The following is a 25023-nucleotide window of genomic DNA, read 5'->3' as shown; positions in this document are numbered from 1 at the left end:
TCCTGTGATCACTCCTTTGTTATAAGGCAAAGATTCTTCTTTAACAGACTGTGAGCAAAGAGCCTCTTACTCATTGTTTTATCTGCAGCCCTGCTCTTAGAAGACCCTAAATCAATATTTGCCCAACTAAAAAGTATATTTTCTCCTCAATCATATTTCTAAATGTTCATTACTGTATATTGAGGTAGGGTATACCTGTATGTTACAGTTTTGAAGAGTTGTTTTATGTTAACACTCCAAAGATCAAAGCCAAATTTTGTTCTATATGAATTTGGGAACATAGAAAATGAGATTACAAGCCTAAATGGGTTAATTCCTAATATTGTTTGTGAATTCGATGGTGTTGAAACTTCTTCTTAATTTCCAGATGGGGCAACTAAAACCCAGAGTATAAATTAGGGTCAAGAGTTAGGAATGGAAGTGTCAGAAAATTCTCTCTCTTTGGATTCTCCTTCCACTGTACTTTCCAGAAGGCTTCCCTTTAATTTACTAAAAATATTTGTTGAATTAAATATACCAATAAGCCAGAAGCATCCATGGGTAAAGTCTTTGAATCTGTGTTGTGTTTTGCTAGTACCTTTACAATCTTCTGGCAATAAACAAAATGGTACACTTAACCTTGACAAGCGAGACTCACTTTATCCCCTCATTTGCTACATTAAGAGCTGTACTCCGTGAACCAGGAGTAAAGGGTGACTGTAACGTACCAGAAAAATTTCCTTGAAGCCGCTGAAAAGTTCCCGAACGACTTTCCTCATCTGAGGCACCAGCTTGAATATCCGCAGAGGTCGCAGGCAGCGGAGAACAAGTAGGAGCTGAGCTCCCGACTCCGCAGGCACGTTTTGAGGCATCCAACAAAGAAATATCAAGCTCACCTAGAGGGAAAAAATAATCTCTAGAATTTATGCAATTTATCCTCTACTATCTACATTTTCTGTGAGCCAGCTGGCCACAAGTTTCCTTTAGCAGAGACTCCACGTGTTATGTGGGGCAAGCATTCGCTGGGTGTACAAGCAACTCATCTCTACGGACTTGATCCAGACCTGTGAGCAGCCCCAAAGGAAGTCATCAGGTGTTTGCAGGGGGTGTGAAATGGGGGTGCCCACACCGTGGGTGTGGGTACTCCAGTGCCTCCTGCCCCTTCTTTTAACATATATACTGGAGGCTCCGCAGAAGTCAGCAGGATTGAAATTCCTTTGATCAAGGATACTAAACCTCACACTGGACTGAATACTCACTATTTTGTTAATGATCTAAACATGCTACATGTTAATGGTCACAATTCTCCTTGTTGTGTTGGAAAAGACACTGATTTTATGCCTTCTTGGACATACAGAAAGAAATTTCTTTGAGTCCCTTCCTATGGTTTCCCCGTTTAGTTTAAATAGATAGTTGAATGGTTGCCTTCTCTGGCCTGGTATTTTGTGTGTTGGAATTGGCATACTCTCTCTAGTTTGCTTTTAGTGATAAGCGGCTCATTGATCACTTATATAGTTTTTTTGTTTTGTTTCGTTTGTTTTTAGTATAGGTGCCACAAGAATTGTGGTGTGCAAACTAGATTTGCTACCTTAGACCTCATTAATGTATGTCTTATGCATACAGGAATGTGGTTGATGTATTTGAACCATATCCACAAATATTTTTAATGCTTTTTAGATTTTACATGCATGCCCTTTACTTGCCTATACTAAACTACTGCTCTACTTAGGAACTCAGTTAATGGCACCTAAACCTCTGTGACTCACGTATCTCACTCTTGTACCAAGAAATGCAGGAGATTTTACAAAACCATTATATTTTATATTCAGGAAATAACCGAAGACTTACAAGATATATAAATATGTCCATGACTCCACCAAAGTCCCTGATGACAGCAGTTGGAGTGAAAAATAAGCCATCTGCCATAATCTTCAGATTAAGCTCAATGCTCATGAATATCACAAACACATACTCGGCGATCTGAAATGGGCAGAAGGCAGGTTGGTCACAATGAATGCAAAAATTGCAGGTCAGCGTTTCTCCACTTAGCTGTGAGTTGAGATTCGGCAGAGTACCTGCAAAGTGGGTGCGTGCATGACTCTCCGGAAGGGGGATTCGAACATCATGGAAATGCAGGAGCAAATGGTTACGATAATCATGACCCAGTCCAGGTAAGTCACCAATCCCAGCAAATCACTGCCAAAGACCAGACAAAACTGAGAAACGCAAACACTCTAGGAAAGGTTGCTGAAAGTCAGAGACAATGCATCTGTGATTCTATAAACGTGACTGGCATTGTTTAAATGAATCGCCAATCGTCTATTTCACAGCACAATATAACAAGAAAATAAAGGGAATTTTTATATTTTTATGCGGCATAAAATAGTACATGCAAACTTCAAATGTGCATGGAAACAGAGTTTGTAATGCTTACTAAAGTTGATGGTACTTTGTATTTTTCACAGCTCCCGTGACCGGATCTGTTTTAGATCTGTAAGAGAGAACAAACATATAAACTCTGTGACACAGTATGCGTGTTATAACTCGGCAGCATGGTACGTATAAACATCTCATCTACCTAAAATTTCTCTCACATCCTCTACAGAATGTCTGTTATGATATATGTTAACTGTATGTGACTTTGGAAGGCAGAGAACATTAGATCAAAGAAAAATCAGAAGAGTTTGCAATTGATGCTTAGGAAAGCAAAGTTTACATTTTTCAAAATGCCTGATTTCAGAATTCATGACGCCATTCAACAATTTCTGACAAAGATATTACAAAATTAAATTTTGACTTCCATTTAAAAACATTCAAAGTCTTTGCCTTAGCAGTTTGGCGCTTTTCCTCATAATTATTTAATTAAATATCCATAAATTAAATAGAATTCTTTGCTCTGTATTTAATTATGATCGTGTGGAGTAATTTATATAGAATTTCTTGGGGTGGGGATTTATAACTTTTACTTTCAGGAAGCCCATGACCAGTCTTCAAGAATTAACAATTAGATGTAAACATGGAGACAGCCAATGGGATAATTTCAGATGAAAAACCCAATTTGGGAACTGATCAAATCAACTCTACACTGCCAGCTTCTTCCTATTGATGCTTTGTGAAAACTCAGGGTTTTAAATCATTATCACTCAGGTGCTTTAAACTGCGAAGGTCTTTCTAGAATAGCAGAAAGAACAGTAGACTGGCAGTCAGAGAGGGCCCTAGCTGGCATCCTTGAGCAAAGCCCTTACCCTCGGCTGACCTAAATGCCCTCCTCTGTTGGAGAAGAGGGAACACAAATGACCCCAAATGGCTCCTGAGGTCTCCTCCAGCCCTGAGGGGTTAGGAGAATGTATTAGTTTCCTAGGGCTGCTGTAACAAAGGACTGCAGGCTGAGGGGCTTAAATAACAAACTTATTTTCTCCCAGTTCTGGAGGTGGACGTCTGAGTTGAAGGTGGCAGTAGGGTTGGCACCTCCTGAGGCTGTGAGGGAAGGATCTGCTCCAGGCCTCTCTCCTTGGTTTGTAGACGGCCGTCTTCACATTGTCCCTCCTTATAGCAGTCTGTGTCCAAGTTTCCTCATCTTACAAGGACACCAGTCATATAGGATTAGGGTGCACCTGAATGACCTCATTTTAATTTAATTACCTCTTTAAAGTCCTTATCTCCAAGTAAGGTCACATTCTAAGGGGCTGGGATTAGGGCTTCAACATCTGAATTTCTCTGGACGAGGGGGGCACAATTCAGCCCATAACATACAGTAATGCTCATACATGTGCTACTAATGATGGTATCAGGGAAGGTACAACTACCGAATGGAACGTTTTCACACTTTCTCCAGACCCGTAACGTCTTCTGGGTATTTACTCAGAGTTGTGCGTGACAAGAATCCCACCTCCTCCACTGGTTGCCTGCTAAACGTGGCTTGGCTTGTCCCAAATGCAGCATCCCCTGGGCTGGTCACCTTGACACCCTCTCGCACATTTCTTCCACGTGGGGAGGGACAGGGACACTGCCCAGTGGGTCTTCTTCTCATAAGAGTTGGTAATAGAAGCACTAGTCGACTTGATTTCTATTTTGCACTATTCTAGAATTATGGTATTTTGACCACAAAGAAACAGCGAGTCTAAAAGAAGATGTGGGCAGTGACCTCAGCTCTGTCATTCCGTCTCCCCTTGGTTAACTGTCTCCAAAATAAAATATGGAGTTAACAACTCTGCTCTAAACATCTTGGGCGCCTGTGGAACTGAACAAATAAGAATGGCTGTGAAGTGCTTCATAAACGTGTGTTTTCTATAAATGTTACCTACTTGCAACCTTTGTTTGTTTCCCCCCTGGTCGGCGGCTCAGCCACGAGAAGCAGCATGGTCATTTAGCCCACGGTTTATGTGGTGACCCCATCAGGACGACACGATCCTCCTTCCTCGGGTGACAACTCCCCCTGCTGTTTGCATGACTCAGGGCCAAACCCCTGGCTGCAGTGGAGTCACTTACGCGTTGAATCGAGCTCGGACCACCACTCGGCAGAAGTTTCTGAACCTGTGCTCCCGACCCACGATGAACAGGGGCTTATCGAAGTACGGGTGGTTCTCCCTCAGCTCCTCTTCCTGCACTTTCCTGGACCAGGAAAATCGTGCGAGAGTTAGGCTACGGGCACGTCTGCCTTCCCCAGACGAGAGCCTCAAAACACTACCCTGCCCGTACCTTTTCATTTCTGCTTGCTCCTTTTTCTCCTGGATCATCTTTATTTCACTGTCTTCTCTTTGTGCATTTCTATATCTCACTGTATTGGAATGCTAGAAGTAAAATGAAAGGAGACACATCAACGTGGGAGATTTTTCTGACAGTCCTCCTCCAAGATGACCATTAAAAAAAAAGGAGATAAATACTTTCTAAATATTTGAATGGCCACAGTCATCTTAGCAAGGATATTTTTTTTTCCTCAAAAGCGTATTTTTTTTTCCAGTGAAAACATTTATTGAGAACCTGTTATGTGCTATGCACTGTTGTAGTGCTGTGGATACGGCAAAAGGGGAAAAAGTGACAAAATCCCTGCTCTTGTGTGGCTAATGTTCTCATCAGGGGAGACAGATTAAAAATGAAATCAAAATAAATAAGAAGGTTAGAAGAGGTTTAGTGCTCTGGTTAAAAACAGAGGGGGATAGGGCAGCGGTCCTCAAACTTTTTGGCACCAGGGACCGGTTTTGTGGAAGACAATTTTTCCACAGACCCAGGGGATGCTTCAGGCAGTAATGCAAGCGATGGGGAGAGATGGGGAGCCATGGGGAGCGGCAGATGAAGCTTTGCTCGCTAGCCCGCCGCTCACCTCTTGCTGTGCGACGGGCTGAGGACGGGTGTTGCGGACCCCTGGGACACAGGACAGAGAGCACAAAGTCATAGCAGGTCTCATTAAGGAGCTGTTCTTTGAGCAAAAACTAGGAGGATGCAGGTCACTGGACATCTGGAGAAATGTGTGCTTCTGGGGAGGGGTGGGTCTGTGTGTTCACAGGTTGAACACCCAGGACGCAGGGTGGGTGGAGGACAGGACAGAGAATAGGAAGAGCTGAGGCCAGCAGGATAGCGGAAGGTGGATCATTAGGATCTTGACTCTGGTTTTTACTCCATAGAACAGGAGTCCCCAACCCCCAGGCCACAGAACTGGTACCAGTCCGGGGCCTGTTAGGAACCAGGCTGCACAGCAGGAGGTGAGCGACGGGCAAGCGAGCGAAGTTTCATCTGCCGCTCCCCATCCCTCCCCGTGGCTCCCCATCCCTCCCCGTGGCTCCCCATCCCTCCCCGTGGCTCCCCATCCCTCCCCTTGGCTCCCCGTGGCTCCCCATCCCTCCCCATCCCTCCCCATCCTTCACCATGGCTCCCCATCCCTCCCCGTGGCTCCCCATCCCTCCCCGTGGCTCCCCATCCCTCCCCGTGGCTCCCCATCCCTCCCCGTGGCTCCCCATCCCTCCCCATCCCTCCCCGTGGCTCCCCATCCCTCCCCTTGGCTCCCCATCCCTCCCCGTGGCTCCCCATCCCTCCCCGTGGCTCCCCATCCCTCCCCTTGGCTCCCCATCCCTCCCCGTGGCTCCCCATCCCTCCCCGTGGCTCCCCATCCCTCCCCTTGGCTCCCCATCCCTCCCCGTGGCTCCCCATCCCTCCCCGTGGCTCCCCATCCCTCCCCGTGGCTCCCCATCCCTCCCCGTGGCTCCCCATCCCTCCCCATCCCTCCCCGTGGCTCCCCATCCCTCCCCATCCCTCCCCATGGCTCCCCATCACTCCCCATGGCTCCCCATTGCCTGCATCACTGCCTGAAGCATCCCCCACCACACCCCACACCACCACCCCCCGTCCGTGGAAAAACTGTCTTCCATGAAACCCGTCCCTGGTGCCAAAAAGGTTGGCTGCCGTAGAAGATGGAGAACCATTGTTCAACTAACTGGATTGATTTTATAGAAAAGCATTCCTTGGATGTAATGATCTGTATCTTCTATCATTTGGAATAAGTGACAAAGATAAACTCCCTATTTTATTTTTTGTTTGTTTATTTTTTTGCGGTACGCTGGCCTCTCAGTGCTGTGGCTTCTCCCCTTGCGGAGCACAGGCTCCGGACGCGCAGGCTCAGCGGCCATGGCTCACGGCCAGCCGCTCCACGGCATGTGGGATCCTCCCGGACCGGGGCACGAACCCGTGTCCCCCGCATCGGCAGGCAGACTCCCAACCACTGCGCCACCAGGGAAGCCCTAAAGCTCCCTATTTTAAATGGCTTCTATTCTGGAGGAAAAGACACTAGGAGAGATCTCTTATGAAATAAGCAGAACCCCGTGACCTTTTGCTATGGAGAAGACGAAGTATGGATTTTCGTTATATGTCTATGTAGAAAATACAATAAAAAGTCTTTAAAGAAGAATTAAGCCTCTGGAATGGAGACTATTCAAATTGGGCCTTTTGTTGTATGTTTTTAAACACACATTTTCAAAGCCATTTTCTAATTTGATGCTTAAGTAGACCATACATTTCTATGGAATCTCACTGAAGGAAAGCGCTTTGAACTAGTGATTTTTCTTTGTAGTACAGAGCAAACCTGCCACAGCAATGAAGAGATGATGGAAACGAAATCATACCCAGAAAGGGTTGTACTGACAGTATTTGTCTGCTTGCTTACTGTTCGTATCTTTCACTAGAAGGTAAGCTCCTACAGGGCAGGAATTCTGTCTTGTTTCCCTGCTACTTTTCATCCCTTAGAACAGGACCTGGCACATCATAAGTAGTTGATAAATATTTTACTGTGTCAGTTAATGAATAGATGAATGACCTAGAGTTGAAAAGCAAAGAAATTCTTGGGAAATCTTATGCAGTCTTTGACAGAAAAATTCCTCTAGAAATAAAATTTTATTTCCTAGTATGTTAACTCTGAAATGATAGACACTAGACCTGTATTTGGAAATTAGTAAATATTTAAAGTTACGGATGTGATTCATTGCCATAAAATGCTTTAAATGTCTTTAATTTCAGTCAAATGCGTCTGATATTTCACTTTTGTGTTACTATCTAAACGAAGACATGTGCTTTGCAGGATGTCCAGATCTTTCTACGGTTTATGGTCGCTTTTCCGTATTTCAACCATTTAAATACATTTTCACAATCACACTTCCAAAATCCAAAGCATTGCTTAGAACTTACATCTTGAGTCAGAGTTTCAAGAGACTTCCCCCTGCTGATCCTCTGGCTGTTTGATCCGTGTCTTAGTGACCTAAAACAATCACAACCAACTGATCAATACATCTCGAGACCAAATTTGGACTTTTAAGCAATGACCATCATAAAAATGAAATAAAATAACTCCTGACAGCATCACAAATGCTTAATATTTCTTTTTATAGCAAAAGTTATAGTCTATCCACCTGCCTTTGATCTCATCTAACAAAATTCAGAATTTTTCCTTCTGATCTTAAAAGTGAGAATTTGGCTATCATCACCAAGGGAAGGGTTTTTGAAAGATGTTTTGATGCTTTGAATCTCATTGTGAGTTTTATTACTGTTGCCATTAGCAAACAGAACGCAGCTCTTCACCCGGGCCTGCCTCCTGACCAGGGGTCGGTGGTGCTTCCTGTAAAGCTCCTTTCCTTCGTTTCCCTGCAGCCTTGTCTTCCGGTGTATTTACCTGCGCTCTTGGCGGATATGGTGCTGCACGCTGAGAATTGACCTTTCCTTCGCTGGCTGCCCCTCAAATGATCCGCTCAGCATGCGCTGTCGAGTGCAAGCTCTAGAAAAAAAAGGAGCCGCAGATAAATGCCTGATTTGTACACTTGGGATGAATAATGCATAACTGCTCATTATTATTCTTATTCTTAAGGAAACACCAATGATAAGACAAAGTACAGCAAATGACACATTGCCAATAATGTAAATGAGCTTCAGGTTCTGTGTCAAGAACACTTTCAAAACAGAACGATCATAGCCACGAAAAGGTGCTGGAAAATAAATAGAAAACAAGCCCCTCCCCATGTGTCCCCATTCCATCCCCACCCCAAACAGAAGAGCCTCTACCAGGACTCTGTAAGCCGAAGGGCCAGCCTAACCACAGGTACCCATGATGCTGGTTTTCAATTTAGACAGGGAGGTTTCTAATAAAAGCCCTTAGGGAAGGATTTGTCCACCTAGGCTCCCGGGCTGATGGAATATATGTTCCAAGGAGATTCTGCAGAACGCTAGGAAAGGGTAAAGTTAGAAGCAAAAAACTAATAGAAAAGACAAGTAATTAAAGCTGGAATGAATACCTAGAGAAACGTCAGCTGAAAGCCTGTGGCTTACAGGTAACCAGTTGCCACTTTCTTTGTAGTCACAAAGCTCTGAAGACTTTTTAAAACATGTTCGCTTTAAACGGTAACCAGGCTTGTGTTAATTTCAGATTTGCTAATGAGTGAAGACAATTGGGTGACTCAACACCTGTGGTGCGAATGATTTGGAGAGAAAACATTTCTTCTCCAGGAAGCTCTCTCCAACTGGAAATGACAGGAATTCCCTTGATGTAGTAGTCAAATGGAAAGAAAAGAAATCCATGGTTAAGAGACCTGTGTTCCAAGGCGACACTGTCACGAACCAGTTGAGGGATCTTTGGGCTCAGTTTCATTCTCCATAAAGCGAGGAAAAGGCCTTGATCTTGAAGAAAACTCATAGACCTAAAATGCAATGATTTTGTGATATGCAAATTTTATGACACCATATGTGTTCAAACTGGAACCCATGTACTTCTGTCACTGCATTCGTAACACTTTCGTATTTATGGCTCCTAAATTGCATTTCTAGATTGGCTTTGAGTTATATTATTACTGTCTGTCTCAGAGTTAAGATCTTCGAGAAAAAGATCTATGTCTGTTCAGCATACTTAAAACAGCATCTCTTATGATATCATGTGTATTTTCAAGTACTTAAAAACGGTTTTGATGCCAGTGAAGATAATTACGAGGAATACCTATGAGAAATCATACACATGCAACAAATGTAAATGCATGACAGGAAATAATGCCCCCAAATCACTCTTCTTAGTTTAATGAGCAACATGGACCATTTTGAGATAAAATCCAAGTCAAAATTTTATTGAACAACAAGGGTTTATGGCAGTGATATATAGAGACTGTGCTATTTCCAGGACTGCAATGGGGTCGAAGAGGAAGATGCATTTGTAAGTTCAGCTGAGTTGACAAAGGTATAGGATGATCTCATATTATGTACATTATGAATTATTTTTTGGACAAAGGTCTGAAAATCATGAAGGCATTCTGAAAAAAATCTATTTGGAGAACAATGTTATTCCGGCATAGATATACAGAGCCTTGCCATTTGTGTAAACAGTCAAGACTTAACCTTCAATTTTATATATAGTAGTTTGTATCTTCTAATCCCAAACTCCTAATTTATCCCTGTATAGCAGGTACAAAATACTATATATAAAATAGATAAACAACAAGGTCCTACTGTATAGCACAGGGCACTATATTCATTATCTTGTAATAAACTATTGTATAATGGAAAAGAATCTGAAGAAGATTCAGATATATATGTATATATGTAATATGAATCACTTTGCTGTACACCAGAAACTAACACATTTTGAATCAACTGTACTTCAATATTTAAAAAAAGACTTGAATTTTAACCACTTAGTAACTTTTACTTTTTGTCACAAGACTCTTCCCTAAAAGTACATAAGACCTATAGGTCTTAAATACAAAACACATACAACTTGATTATAAAATACCCATTTGAGTTGGGCATCCCTGCTATGCTTGAAGTATATAGAATGTAACTGGTTTTAAGCTGCCTGTGATTAAAAAAAAAAAACTGCTGGTGTCTGCCCGAAAGCCCAGTCTGAGGATGCCTGGGCATCCTTGGTGGAGAAGAGTCAGGACCACACCTGAGACGCCCTCCTCTGACTGAACAAGACAAGCAGGTCTCCATGGAGACAAACCCATATTGGAAGTCCCCCTACCCCCACCCTATGACACCACCTCTTCCATCTCCTCCACCAATAGCGTGGCTGAAGTTGGGGTGAGAAAGCAACCCCTCTTTTCCTCTTTGCTTCAAGATCAGCTCCCTCTTTTCTGTTGGGTCTAGAGAATTCAGAAAATAATACTCAAATGGGCTGGAGTTTCAGCCATACACGTGACATGAATGTCTGCAGTCCATTGGTGAGCCTTCAGGTTCCCTGTGATTCGCACTCATCTGGGGTGGGGTTGATGGGGGCTGGCTTTTTAGTTCTATCCTACAATCAGAAAACCCGTGCTTAATCAGACTAAGACATCCACTTAAATGTAACATATAGAACCATTTGCCTTACTATCCTTTTCCTACCACTTCCTTCTACGTTATAAGCGCTGTTTGCTGGAACAATTTCAAACTAGATACTGATGGGAAAAAAAGAAGAAAATGTTCACTAACTCTGGGCCAGTTGAAATACTAACAGGTCACTTCAGAGCATCAGCCTCGGTGGTTCCCGCTTCCTGGGTGGGAGGCCCCTGCCAGAATCTTCTTGTTCTCTGAGCAGAGGCTGCCGACTCACCTCCTCCTTTCCTGCGGTAACAAGGTGCCCTGTGATCTGAGCAGGGTGAACTCAGGCAGGTGGGTGTTAACGGTCCCCTTTGGAGCCGGGGTGTTAACGGTCCCCTTTGGAGCCTCAGGCTCAATGTGACTCTCTGACCCCCTGTGCCAGACCCACATCCCAGCACCTCACCCCCAGATCTGGTACCAAAACCAAGGCCAACAGTTTCTGTCTTCATTTAGCAGTCAGTCCCCTTGCCCAGTCTCTCCTCAGACCAAATGCTCTGACATCTCGTTCTTTCCTTCGAGGATGTCCAGTGTCTTTCAAACTAGGAAACTCTAAAGGTAAATGCTAGGGTTTCTTTGCTGAAAACTGAGGGTCATATTCATAGCAAATTGGGCAAAGGCAATCTTTTTTTGAGGGGGGCACATGAAAGGCAGTTCATGAAAGGCTCTTAAAGGTTTACGCTTCCCCCCTTTTAAGTATGGTGGTAGAATCTTACTAAAATTAAAAGGCAAAATTTTCTTCTAGGCAAGGTACCCATTATAGTTAATAACTAGCTATTTGTCCATAATAATCACCCTCCCCTCAAAAAAACAGCTAATGGTACAGAAAAAACTTTTCTACAGATACATAAATCCATCTGAAAGAAAACATATGGGGGCTTCCCTGGTGGTGCAGTGGTTGGGAGTCCACCTGCCGATGCAGGGTACACGGGTTCGTGCCCCAGTCTGGGAGGATCCTACATGTTGTGGAGCGGCTGGGCTCGTGAGCCATGGCCGCTGAGCCTGCGCGTCCGGAGCCTGTGCTCTGCAACAGGAGAGACCACAACAGTGAGAGGCCCGCGTACCGCCAAAAAAAAAAAAAAAAAAAGGAAAAATCTAATTATATTATACAAGGAGGCTAGTTGTCAAAAACGAGTTCCCTATGGATGAAGGAAGAAACTCAGATAAAAGGAGATGGATCTGGGGTAGGAGGGGCCTGGCGGGGGCAAGGGTGTGGGAAAGCAGGTGCACTGTACTTCCACCCTGAGGACACCTGGGCTTTGAAGCAGGTGTAGGAAGGATGCAATGTTAGGTTTCTGCATAGATAAAACAGCCTCATACATAAGCCATTGTCACATTCTCTGATAAATGTAAAATATTTTGTTATTTAAGAAAATAATAAATTTGGGAGAAAAGTCACTTCAATCTGGCACAATCAGATGCTACTAAGACGCTACATATTCCCGAATGCAATGTGCCAAGGTTCCCATGCAAGTATGGTAAAAGCTTTCTTTACTGTTTTTAAAAGGAAATACACTTTCATTATACATACAAGCATCAACTGTAACCCATACTAGGAAGTACCACATCACGTTTTGACGTGCGTCATATAATTACAAACTTTGATATAAATGGGTTCTGATAAGTAACATCAAGTGAGAAATAAATATTTCACCGATGTGAAAGCGCAGGATTATGTCTGATGTTCCGTGTTCCTGCAGCATGTTATTGACTGAGCTTGTTTAATGCTTGTGGCATTTGGCCATCATTAGTTACCTCCCTTATTAGACTGTACATTTCTCAGGGACCATTTCATCACTCAAACCCACATTCCTAGAAGCGCAGTTCCCGGCACGCGAACGGGCTGACGGATGGACAGGACGGATACGTGAAGGGGGAGATGGGGGTGTACAGAGAGTGAAGTGAGGGGAGCATGCGGGCAGGATTTAGAACTCGCTAGTCTCAGGTTCAAAGTAGCAAAGCCGCAGAGGTTTGCAGGTCTCCACCCAGCAGCACAGAAGCGAACAGAAAGTTCTGCCTCTGTCTGGAGGCCAAACGGAGATGATGATTTGAGAAAACACATGGTTTGGAACCACGCACTTCTGACCTCAGCTTTTCCCATCTGTGGGACCTCAGGCAAGTGACATGCCTTCTCCGAGCCTCCGTGCCCCACGTGTAAGATGTGGTGACAATGATACCTTTGCTACTGACTTCATAGGGAGTGGGAGGAATCAAGTAGGATTATGAATGTGCAAGCGCTTTGGAAACATAAATGCTCGATTTGAACTTTAGTTGCTATTATTGACTTTCTTTTCTTGTCCTATGTCACGGTTGATGTTAAAACATTCCATAGACGGTGGAGGACAGAAGAGCAAGTTGGACACAGGTCTGTGTTGGAAAGGAAGTCTTCTCTGTTCTGACCGATCAGCAGTGATGTACACTCTGGACCAGAGCCACAGCCTCTTAAGCGGTCTCCACAAACGTATTATTATCCCAAGCAAAGTGACGTCTGAAGTGACCATCCATGGTGAGATTGTGGCAGGTGATCCTCAGATGGCCCCCGATGACCCCACCTCCTGGTTTCCATGCCCATGTGCAGCCCCTTAGCGTGGGCGGGACTTGGAGACTTGCTTTAAACAAACATAAGGCAGAAGAGATGGAAGAGGTCACCAGACACTGTGCTTTCATCTTCCGCAGTCTCTGGCTTGCTCTGGGGACGAAGGCTGCCTTGTTGGGAGCTGTGCTATGGAGGGACCCCCTTCCTAAAGGGGTGAGGCTGCCCTCCCGTGAACAGCCCTTGAGGAAGTGAAGCATTCATCCGACAGCCCAGGAGGCGCACCAGCTCATCCGTAACCGTGCAAGCGAGCTGGGCAGGGCGTTCCGCCCATTCCCGTCAAAATGCCTGCAGCTTTGTGAAAGACCCAGAGCCAGAGACCCCACTAAGCCAGGCCCAGCTTCCTGGCTTAAACTGTGAGGTTATCCACATGCTGTGTAAATCACTGCGTTGTGGAGTATTTGCAACATAACAACAGATAACGAATACAGCTACCAACACTGCCTTAAAATCTTCAACATCCTACTGCTCTTCAGAGAAAGATGAAGACCAAAAGCTCAGCTTGACTTGCAAAGTCCTGTAGGGTCTGCTTCCAACCTGCCCTTCCAGCCTCACCCCCACATCGCTGTCACTGGTCCTGCAGTTCCTCACCCATGCCGCGCTCCAAACAGCTCCAAGACACTCTGCTTGGTCACTGATTACTTCACCTTGTACACAGTAGGCGCTCAAGAAACATCTGTTCCACGAAGGAACCTTGACATCTTCTGCGAAGATCAAGTGTCTTCATTTCTTTTTTGATCCCTTCACGCTCAGGAAGCACGGAAATAATCACAAAGCAGAAACATGCCTTTGAAATAGGCTTTCGTGTCTGAAATATGCTTTCGAAGGGGGAAGTTAAATAATCTTAATTTGATCTCAAGTTAGAATACTACACCACTCAAGAAGCGGGCTGCACACCTATAACAGATGAGACCCTGAAACGGTAACAAAAAACCAGACATTGCTTCTTGCAAGTAGGAAGTTTATAAATCTTTAGCTATATTCTATGAGAGAGCTATTAAGGGAGACTTGCAAGCCAGCATGAAGCTGAGCTGAAATCAATTTCTTCAACAGGAGATTGGATCTGTCACTGGGAACAGGGTCACTGTGCATCTTGTCTGACAGGAATCTACTGCCAAGCTGAAATAGTACATATTTAATAGTTATACAACTATTAAATAGTTATTTACTATTTCAGTAAATAACTGAGGAATTTGGCACTTTTCATACTGCACCAGTAAGAAATGAGATGCACACATGGTTAAGGCTACTCAGGAACAGACCTAGTCAGAAGGAAAATTACTCGAATGTTCAATTAAGTTCTATTTTGCCACTTTAAATTTTTCATGAGGATTTAGATGCCTTTTGGTCTCACATAAGGATCAAAGAAATATGTTTTCAGGAAGAAAGTGTTTATTTCTTTGCTGCCTAGAGAAAAAGCAAAGCTCAGGTATTGAAGACACACTCTGTGATCTTCAGGGAAGGTCTCGCTCGTCTTAGGGGAAAGACCCTAAGAGTCGTGGCATGAAGGTCTTCAATATCTTCTCTTTATCTCTTCATAATGGCCAGTCCTGGAAGGCCGGTTTCTTAGAAACTCCATCTAGCGGTTTAAAATTAAACAAACTTGGTCGGCCTTCTTGGCTTCTGGAACCGGGAGACACAAGGCTTCAAGTGTCTGGTGAAAAATAATGAAGTCTTTTGTCTTGTCTGAGTGAGGAAATTCTCCATTATGCAGGCATATGTAATCCCTTTATCCCTGCTCCCTGGAGGAGAATTACAGTGGGGCATTTTCCTTTTCCCAGTTGGGGTTAATGTGATGCCCTCTCTACCTTTGAAAGTAAAACAAGCCTAGGACCCCTGAGGATGATTCAAATGTGGGAATATTCTTCAGCAAACACACATTCCCAGTTGCAAAAATATTACCCCTGGTTTCTTGCCAAGGCTTTGAAAAAAACATATGAAAGATTGACTCTTTTTTTTTTCTTCTTCTCTGCATTGCCTTTGTGCTGTGGAATTTCAATTGCCCCTTATATGACAACCATATATTTATATAAAATCTTTTATGGAGGTTGAGGGGAGAGAATCATGTCTTAAGAAACTGTCTCTATTTTTCTTGACATTTCTCCATCTAAAATATTTTAAAATTGGCCCAAAGGTGATGGTTCTAAGAGAGATCTTGGAGCTTTATTAGCCTTTAAACACCACTAGTTGTTTATAGAAACAGCAGCAGGGGGTCCTCGGTTTCTTTCTTCTCCGTCTCCACATTTTCTTTCTTAATGTTCCAGAACGAGGGTGTGGGAAAAGCCCGTACCTTCTGTAAGGAAAGAGAGAGGCCTGTGAGTCTTCAAATTATTTTCATCCGTTATAGAAAACTTAGATTACACGACGATACCATCTGGTATTAAACGTAATTACCATCTAAAGGAACAGCAGTGTAGCTTTGCAGGACACTAAATTTGAAGGATTTTACTCAAATCTTGAGCTGCACCTTGTCAAGTATTATCAGATGTGGTTAAGATAATGTAATCACATCAACAGACAATAGGAAGATAGTCCTTTAGTGGTAATTATGTAAAACTATGGCTGTAGAACTGGGTAAGAGAAGAGATAATGAGTGTTTCCTGGAAGGGGCTCTTACCTGCCTCCATGTAAGTGACAACGTGATCCTCGAAAGCAGGGACCCAGTGATGCTAATAGGGGAGCGCCTCTGTACCAGCCTTTTGCTGCGATGAGGGAATAGCTGCGTTTTTACCCCAGTTAAGTATCCCGCTCCTTTGTGAGTCAGCCCAGTCCTGAGTACGGCTCTTCAATAGCAACAGTGAATTAGTTCCTTCCAATCTTGTGTTTTTCATGAAAATGTTTTCATACATAGACATGTAAATACACCAACAACCAGAACCTCTTGTAGACTGAAAAATGAAAGAAGCCTTACGTCTTATCATACGTAGATACCATACGTGAAAAAGAAAATGACCTCATGGGAAATCCATGCCTTTAGTGCATCTATCCAAATTCAGCAAATGTCTGAAACCCCACATCATTCACTGGGGTTCGAATTTAGTAACCCTGCTATGGACTCAGAAAAATGTCAATTACAATGCAAAGGTTGAACTTTTTATTATAACAAAAGTGAAATTTTCCAAATGTTGCGTAAACCGTATGAACCGATTTTTCTAGAGATATGTATTCTCCTATATTATTTACTACTTTACCCTTCAATGATAAAATAGTAAAAGAAAAACCTGTTCAAAATAGCTCCTTGAATTTGTTAGGTAATAGCAGCTTAATAGCAGCTCTCCTAATTCATAGTACTATTACAATCACTTTGGGGGCTTACCTAAAAATAACCTACAAATCATATACTATGTCAATGAAATATATTTTGATTACCACAAATCAGGTACTACCTAGGAAAACATCTTTAGAATGTATTATTTTACTATGTAAGGTCACGGAGGTTGACTAGACTTCTTTGTGGTGTTATTTCCTAATATATACAAATCCCCGGGAATCATTATGCTGCACACCTGAAACTAATACACGTTATACGTTAATTGTAGCTCAATAAAATTTTTTCTAGAGTTCAAGGAAAGGAAGTTTGGTTGTTGAAAGCAAAAAAAAAAAGAATGTAATTATTTTGTTTCAATTAAGTTACATTTCGCCTCCTTGAAACTTTCACCGTTTTATGTTTTATTCAGATGCATGTATCCACAGATCTTATTGCCTCAGTTTATTGTTCTCTGAATACACTTAATTTACATCCATCTACTTAGTCTCTGTATCTCCAAATGGTCTTCCAAACAATCTACAAGAGTTTTTAAGTATCGGAAAAATCTTAATAAGGAAAATCAACAATTAGGCAGCCTTAATAGAGTCACAGATAAATATTTACAATAATATTTAAACTAAATATTTGATTAATATTTAATGATTTACTAGTAATATATTCATACTAATAACCTATGTATTTATATCTATAAATACAGTAAATATATTAATAAACATTTAATAAATTAGATAGTAGTAATAGTTAATTAATAATGGCCTATTAATGCCCAATACTCTCTTTTCTTAAAACTTCAGGTTATTCTTGCCAATGGTCATAAAAATTTGACCCAGTCTCAGCCTCCTTCTCGTCCTCAGGGTCTTCCCGTGCATCCCCTCCCACGGCTGGAGCACATCTCACTGAGCAGTTGGCAAGTCTGGCCCCGGGCTCTGGGGATGCTGCGCATGCCTTGCTAGCCGTGCCCAGAACGCAGAGCTGCAAAGAACTCCCACGACCTTATCAAAAATTGCTGAATTGCCGCGCTAATGGACAAAACAATCATTTGAAAAGGAGAACTTGCCCCATGGGAAAAAGCAGAGCGGGTAAGAGGCCCGTGCTCTGCATTGTGAAGCGCTCTTAGACTCCCTGGTAATTTGCCCACTTCAGAGAACTGGCAGCTTGGGTCTAGACAAGAGAGGACAGAATAAGAATGAACAGGCTCTTTCCCCTTTCCTCAAATTCCTCTGCTCACACAGCTAACGAAGTGCGCAGGAACAGGTGGCCTTCGGAGGGAATCTTTGGGATTTAACTTGAATTCCTTCCTCTAGAAAACTCCTATGATCTCCTCGGTCTCTTCAACATCAGGTTCACTGTATCTTCCAGGGGAATATGACTTAGATGCTCACATCCCAGAGAAGAGCCCAGATGTCAGTTCATCTGTCCTAGACCCTGGGGAGAGAGAGCTCGGAGAACTGGGCCCTCGAAGAGGACAGTGGACCAAGAGAAACACCTTCATTGAGCCTACAGCCCATGAAGGACCACCCCCAGCTAAGCCCTCATCCACTCCGAAGTTACGGAGTGCCAAAGGGATGTGCACACCGAAGGTTCCAGGCAGGTATTACAATCCACGCAGAAGATGATGCCATGCTTGTCTCAGCCCCAGCAGTCACTGATCTACCCGTGGTGCCCACGACGGCAGTTACAGCTTCTGTTCAGCTGCTCCCCTGCCCTGATCACCAGCTGTTCTTAGCCAATGATCTTGATTTAAATCCCACCCACCATCACTCTTCCAGCCGCCAAGTCCATCAGGCTTGACTTGACCAACACCTGTGACCCCCCCACCTCTCCCTTTGCTGGCTGTCCCTGCGAGATGCTGATCTCTACCTGTTTGACTAGGCTTCCTGCCAAAGCCTCTGTAGGCTTCCCGCTTCTGAGATAGGGCTGTTTGACTTCCTGGTGCAGCCAAGCGGAATGGAGAACTTGACAGCTGCCCCTAGGGCCCTACGACGATCCCAGTTCTCCAAGCCCGGGACTTCCCGCCAGCCGCCGGGGATGCCAGCCTTGGCTGAGGAATCTATGCTGTTAGTTCGGGACTATATCCACCAATAGTCATCCAGCAAATGATTTAAACAAATGATCTGATGATGCCTCGAAGATGTTAGCCAGCCTAGCAAGGCTTAGCTGAGTGTGAAGCTGCAGCAGATAGACTGCTTCCAGCTGGGTAAGCAAGAACCTTGGAATCAACCTGGAAAAAGAGTACACTGACGTATCAAAAGCATTTCATGCCCCTCAGATCTAGTCTCTGCTGGGCAGCAGTGGAGATTCTGCACCACGCCCTTGAGGATCAGCTTTGAAAGGTAACTGTCAATTGCCTGCCTCTCAGGGGCAACTGTGGGTCTCCCCTAACTTATTGCCAATAATGAAAAATCACCTACAGATACCAACTCGTTTAATCCTCTCCTATAAGGCAGGGGTTATAAATTTATAGATCCCATTTAACAGATGAGAAAACGGAGGTGCAGAGACATTAAGTAACTTGCCCAATGTCAAACATCCATGAAGTGATGGAGCCAGAATTATAACTCAGTTTGGCCCCTGAGTTGCCAAGTGAGTACTTGATACACATGCTCACTTAACTCCTATGAGGTCACCTATAGCCCTACTTGGCAGATGGAGAAGCTGAGCCTTCCCAAGAGTCACTGCTACTCAGGGCACTTAAAGCCAAGTGTGGCTGGCTGCAAATCCTGTCCTCTTTCCATTTCTACTACACTGACACAGCATATTCTATGTGACTGGACCTGGGACAGGAATGAGGCGCCCTTTGTAGGTCAGTGTCAAGAAGGGCACAAAATTCCAGTCCAGAAATACATGTATTTGTAATCAATAAAAATGACTGTCTTAAAATGATGAGAAAAACTCACCAAACATATGTCATTATATGTATATTTAATTTTTTAATAGTAAGTAGCATTCAACTAAATTCAAAAAATTATTAATTGTGTGGCAAGGAAAATTATGTCATCGATCCAAATATCAGAATACAAATATCACAGCAGACTGAGCATTCAGAAAGGTTATAAAGGTCCATCCTAGCTAATGAGACGCTGACGGCAAACTACAGAAGGATGGCACTTTCTAAAATAATGTAAAAGGTTTAATTATTTTATTCTGACATTTCTCTACGTATTCAGCCTAGCAGGAATGATAATGTATTTCTGTTCAATTTCAGGGCTCAAATTAGAGAAATCTCAGTAGAGGGAGTGATGCTTTTGAAACGCACCGCTCTTTGTTTTGATTTCATCTGATGTGATGTAAAGGTCACTGCCTTTTGAAGGAAGCTTTCTTTAGTGGAGCTGAATGGTGTAGACAAAGTCAAAATAAGAGTGAATTTAATAGCAACCCTGGATTTTATTATTTAGGTGGTGGGCCATCCTCTCTCACAACGCTCTCCAGATAAGTCTGGCCCATTAGTGCCAAATGAGTCACCTGCGTTTAAGCTTGCGACACTATCCTCAAGTTCTGTAAAAATGCCCTACTTGTGTTTCTCATCAAAAGTGTTCCCATATAGATCCAGAAGTTCATTTCAATTTTCAAAGCTGACAAGTAATTTCAAAAAATAAGAAGAAGAATACAAATTAAACATGATTATGTGTAGAAATCATTTGTGGACTTGAACTTCCTGTTCATAGGGAGGTATACAGCACACTCTTTGCTGGAATAATGCCGACCCTGTTTCAAATGAAAGATGGATATTTGGAAATGTGGGTCCCCTGAGAATTGAGACCCTTGGTAACCCCACAGCTTAATTATCAATACTAAGCATCAAGACCTCTCCATCAACATGACTTGAATATTCATTCCAGGAAATGAATGTCCAGGAATTTAAGGCCTTAACTGTAAGTACTTTCATTGTTAGCTTCAGGAACTTTCAAAAAATCCACTCATCCGAGCTACAGAGTAACGGGCCATTTCCTTTCTCTAGACGACAACAGGTCATCAACTGGACAAACCAATTACGTCAGATTAACTGGTTCTCATCAAAACTTGGGCCAAGACACTGCCCAGGTAGGCATCAATCCTAAATATTTTAAGAATGCTGTTTCTAAAAATTAGTTGTATTTATTTTTTAAAGGTAATACATATATATGGTTAAAAATTCAAAAGGCATAGAATAGAACAGATTTCTGGAGTAGAGACGGCAGCCCAGAGTCACCATTTATTTTCCCTCTTCTCAGAATCACCCCAAATCAAGAAGGTAAGTGAAAATCAGAAGTGCAAACTCCATCTCAATAGCTGATGACTGAACTGTCATGCTGTAGAGGGTGGAAAGAGCATTGAAGGCAGTGGAGAGATGAAGGCGTGTCACCTCTTCCTGTCCCCCACCCTGGGTGCTGCCCTCCCCCGAATAGTAATGGTTACCTGTCGATAATAACAAGTACTTGTTACTTGTTATTGTTACTTGTTACCTGAAGAGTCCTAAACTCTTTTTTTTTTTAATTGAGGTGTAACTGACATATGACATTAGTTTCAGGTATACAACATAATGATTCAGTATTCGTACATGTTGCAAAATGACCTAAACTCTTATTTGAAGAATTCTGCCCAATCTCAACCAGACCTCCCCACTAAAAACAATTAAACTCAAACCCCTAACCTTGTGAATATCCACCCCTGACCTATCCCTTCTGAGACGTTATTAAGACTGCTGAACTGGTGGCTTCCCTCACATAATAAGTATCAACATTTCACTTTGCTTCATCAACAGATCATTCAGATGACCTTTTGGGGCAGTCTACACCACAAAGGCAGATGAGAAAACGGAGGCTCGGATAAGTGAGTAGCTTAAGGTTATAGAAGAGCAGAGCCAGACGCTGGTCCAGGTCTCCTAACACTAAGTCCAGTATCCTGTGTTACACCTGGGGGACCCAGAAGATCATCTCCTCCAAACTTTAAACTTAAATAATTTCCCTGTTTATACAACAGTCCTCCAGATACCTTACATCTGGGATGTGTTTTGTATTATTTTCCCCAGATATTTGTTATTTTTTAAGAAGTTATTTCTAAGACACTAATATGTGACTAATGCCCACCAGTGATGGACTTGCCCAAATGTTCCAGCTCAGGTCTTCTTTCCATGCCTCCCTGGGGAGGAACCTCTTAGATGAAACTAAAGACTATAAGTCTATGAAAACAAAACACTTAGGAAAATCAAGAGTGACAGAAACAAGTCTCCAGCGGACCTCCCTTTTTGTATCAAGGCAGCCCTATCTATTAAGATACCGAGTCTGCACCTCCTGGTCTTAAAGTTCTTTCCATCTTTCAAAGCCTCCTTTCAAAATGCAGATGGTCAAGGGAGAGGTGACTTCTCCCCAAGCTTTACTGAGGTATAACTGACAAATAACATTGTGTACATTTAAGGGGTACAACACGATTTGATATTCATATATATTGTGAAATGAGTACCACAGTAAAGTTAATTAACACATCCATCTCCTCAGTTACTGTTTTTTGTACTGTTTTTGTGTGTGTGTGTGTGTGTGTGTGTGTGTGTGTGTGTGTGTGTGTATGTGGTGAGCACACAAGATCTACTCTCCTAGCAAATTTTAAGTGTACAATCCAATATTATTTACTTCAGTCACCATGCTGGACATTAGATCTCCAGAACTTAAAACTGGAAACGTGTATCCTTTGACCAACATCCCCTCATCTCTCCTACCTCCCAGCCTCTGGCAATCCCCAATCTCCTCTCTGTTTCTTGCAGTTTGACTTTGTTTTTAGATTCCACGTGTAAGTGACATCATATAGTATTTGTCTTTCCGCTTCTAAGTCACCTGGCAGAACTTCCTTAACAGAGAGAAGGGGGAGGCCTGGGGGAGGAGAGGGTCGGTGGGAGCACGGAGACCCTGGGAGAGTGCTGGAAACCTTCCTTCCTCTCCAATTTGTGTAGGGCTATTTGAACCATTGGCCCCAGGTGACTGTAAATGTTTTCCTTTTCTTTTTAATTTCTCTTCTCTTTTTTTTTCTTTTTTAGTTGTTGTTGTTGTTTCTGCTCAGGTACTCATAAATTTTCTCTTTTTAAAACCACTTCTGTACTTTAAAAAATCAACAACTAAATGTTCCACGCATAATGTCAATTAGCAGTAAAGGATGTATTTTCTAGCATTATTGTATATGTGCTTTAATATAACTTTGAGAAAATATTGGGGAGTCTCATCCATCCAGTCCAGTCAATGTTACGACCCTGCGCACCCACAAAGGGAGCTTTTATTGCCAAACCAATCAGCGAATCTGTCAGAAGTCTGATCGTTATTTTTCAATTCAAATAACATGTTAACACAGGTCCCTGTGACATCCATGTATTGCTAAGGCTTAACTCTAAGGCAGATGAAGTCTTGGAAGGAAGTTTTCCAAAAATCTGTCGGTTGGATGGACAATAACGTGCTGCCGATGGGGCCCTCGTTCTGGGAAAGCCATGTGGGAACAGCCCCTGTGTTCGGCCACCCAGAGGACTGGACATCTCAGACCAGTGCACCCTAGAGCTTCACCTTTCTTTTGGGTGGATGGGAGCACCACCTTTCTTTTGTAAACTGGGAGAAGGTGGGTAGGAAAGGTGGTGGAAAAGGAAAAGTGGAAGGGCAAGTTTAAGAAAGAGTTCACAGGAACGGGGGTGTATGGGGGTCACCTACTTCCAAGGGTCCCTGTCTGCCTCTGCTCTGAAGGTCTCTGGGAACCTCTAGGGCACCTTCTGGAAACGTATTCTGGGCAGGTCAGTAAGGTCACTTGATTCCTAATCTGGCAGGTAGACTCTGGATATTAGGATCTCCTCGTGGGTGGTTTCTGGGTCCTGGGGGTGAACCAGAAATCCAGCACCCAGCTCATGACCTGTTTTGTGTGAGCAGGGAGAGTCTTCAAGACCCTAGGGACTGACTGTGCCATTAACGTGTCTAGTACAATTCCAGCTGGATAAAGAACCTGGAGGACCACGTAGTGTTTGAGGCCAGACTCGTGGTGTTATCTGATGGTAACGCCAGGATTGAGCCAGTTGGAAGCAAACTGAAGTTGGTTCACAGGTGGTTATATTTGCCTAGAAGCTCTCCTTTCTCTACAATGAGACCTTTCAGTTTCATCTCATCATATTCTTCGGTGATAATATCTAAGCCCCAGAAATATTTATTCTCGTCTCATAGAAGGGACTCAACACACACTCAACTGTATGCATGAATCGTCAGCCAACATAAAGAATAAATACACAGAATCCTGTCTCGATGAGTCAGGATTGTGTCTAGCATACAAATTTCAGGTAGTGTTACAAAGTCAAAATAGTTTCTCAAATCATATCTATTAGCCTTATTTCCTCATTCCAGTTATCCAAGTTATAGTGATAGAGATTCTGGCAAAACGCTTCCATGACTACTCTTAATAACTCAGGTGGAGTAGAAGAGGATCAAACTCCTTCCCTTTAGCACAGTTTGGACAGGGCTTCCTACTACGAATTTATCTATTAACCTTGTCAGCCATTCCACCTCCAGCTCCAATATTTAGGTGTATTTCTTATACATGTCTATGTAATACAGGAACGAATAAATTATATTCCAAATACTTATGCATTTCTATAATGGTCATGTTACTTTATATTAAAACATAGTCTTATAAAACACAGTCTTATAAAACATAGTCTTATAAAACATAGTCTTATAAAATACCCTTAAGTAGCTAGCTTAATTTTCCTTTCTGATACTTCAAGGCAGATTTTAGAAAGCAGCATTAAAATTATGTGCTTATGCTTATTTTATAAGCATTCTAAAATGGATATGCTTTTGATTCTTATAGATTTTAAATACATTTATTTTTAATAATTAAAAAGTTTTCCCTTTTACCATATTTCCCTGAGATTGTGATTTGTCCTTCAGAGATCACAAAAGACAAAATCTGTAAAAATAAAAGTTATTTTCATCTTTCTGTAAATGTTTATACTTATAATTTATGTTAAAGTGCATGAAAGAGAAAAAATGGCTGATTGTACTAATAAAACATTACTTTTTCAGGAGAGACATTAATGATGTGTTTGACATTATTTTTAAGTACATAGTTACCCAAACCTACTCTGTAGCAGAAAGTATATATTGATACTCAGAAAATTACTTCATTATTTAAAAAAAAGCTCCTTTTTGCTTAACTTAATCCTATTTGTATTTAAATATGTATCAGTGTTAAACGATGTTACCTTAAAATTTTAGTGACTGCGGTCTCCTTTTCTAGAAGGTTCCTCGCCCTGATGCTGAAGACAGACTTGCGAAGCTGTAAAATCATGAGTGTGACTTTAGTTTCAGAATGTAAAGGGGAGAGGGAGGAGATATGGGGATATACGTATATGTATAGCTGATTCACTTTG

At 42.6% G+C, this 25023-nt stretch overlaps 1 protein-coding gene across 3 annotated transcripts in view; it reads right to left on the bottom strand.

The window, feature by feature from the left end:
- The window catches only part of NALCN (sodium leak channel, non-selective), a gene marked incomplete at its 3' end in the record, with an annotated part of 278612 nt that overhangs the window by 39863 nt on the left and 213726 nt on the right, over positions 1 to 25023 (bottom strand). For 2 of the 3 annotated variants that reach the window (XM_082675905.1, XM_082675904.1), the window contains 9 exons: positions 24856 to 24929; positions 8132 to 8233; positions 7651 to 7720; positions 4678 to 4769; positions 4468 to 4590; positions 2414 to 2470; positions 2055 to 2175; positions 1828 to 1959; positions 708 to 875 (listed from right to left, as the gene is read on the bottom strand). In XM_082675905.1, the coding sequence (XP_082532031.1) occupies positions 708 to 875; positions 1828 to 1959; positions 2055 to 2175; positions 2414 to 2470; positions 4468 to 4590; positions 4678 to 4769; positions 7651 to 7720; positions 8132 to 8233; positions 24856 to 24929 (939 nt within the window). Of the gene's footprint in view, positions 1 to 707; positions 876 to 1827; positions 1960 to 2054; positions 2176 to 2413; positions 2471 to 4467; positions 4591 to 4677; positions 4770 to 7650; positions 7721 to 8131; positions 8297 to 24855; positions 24930 to 25023 lie in introns of all 3 variants that reach the window. The other variant, XM_082675903.1, reaches the window with a different exon arrangement.

Source organism: Grampus griseus, assembly GCF_964374135.1.
Source record: "Grampus griseus genome assembly, chromosome: 18".
NCBI lineage: Eukaryota > Metazoa > Chordata > Mammalia > Artiodactyla > Delphinidae > Grampus > Grampus griseus.
The sequence above is the reverse complement of the archived record's forward strand: the minus strand, read 5'-3'. Positions and strand labels throughout refer to the sequence as shown.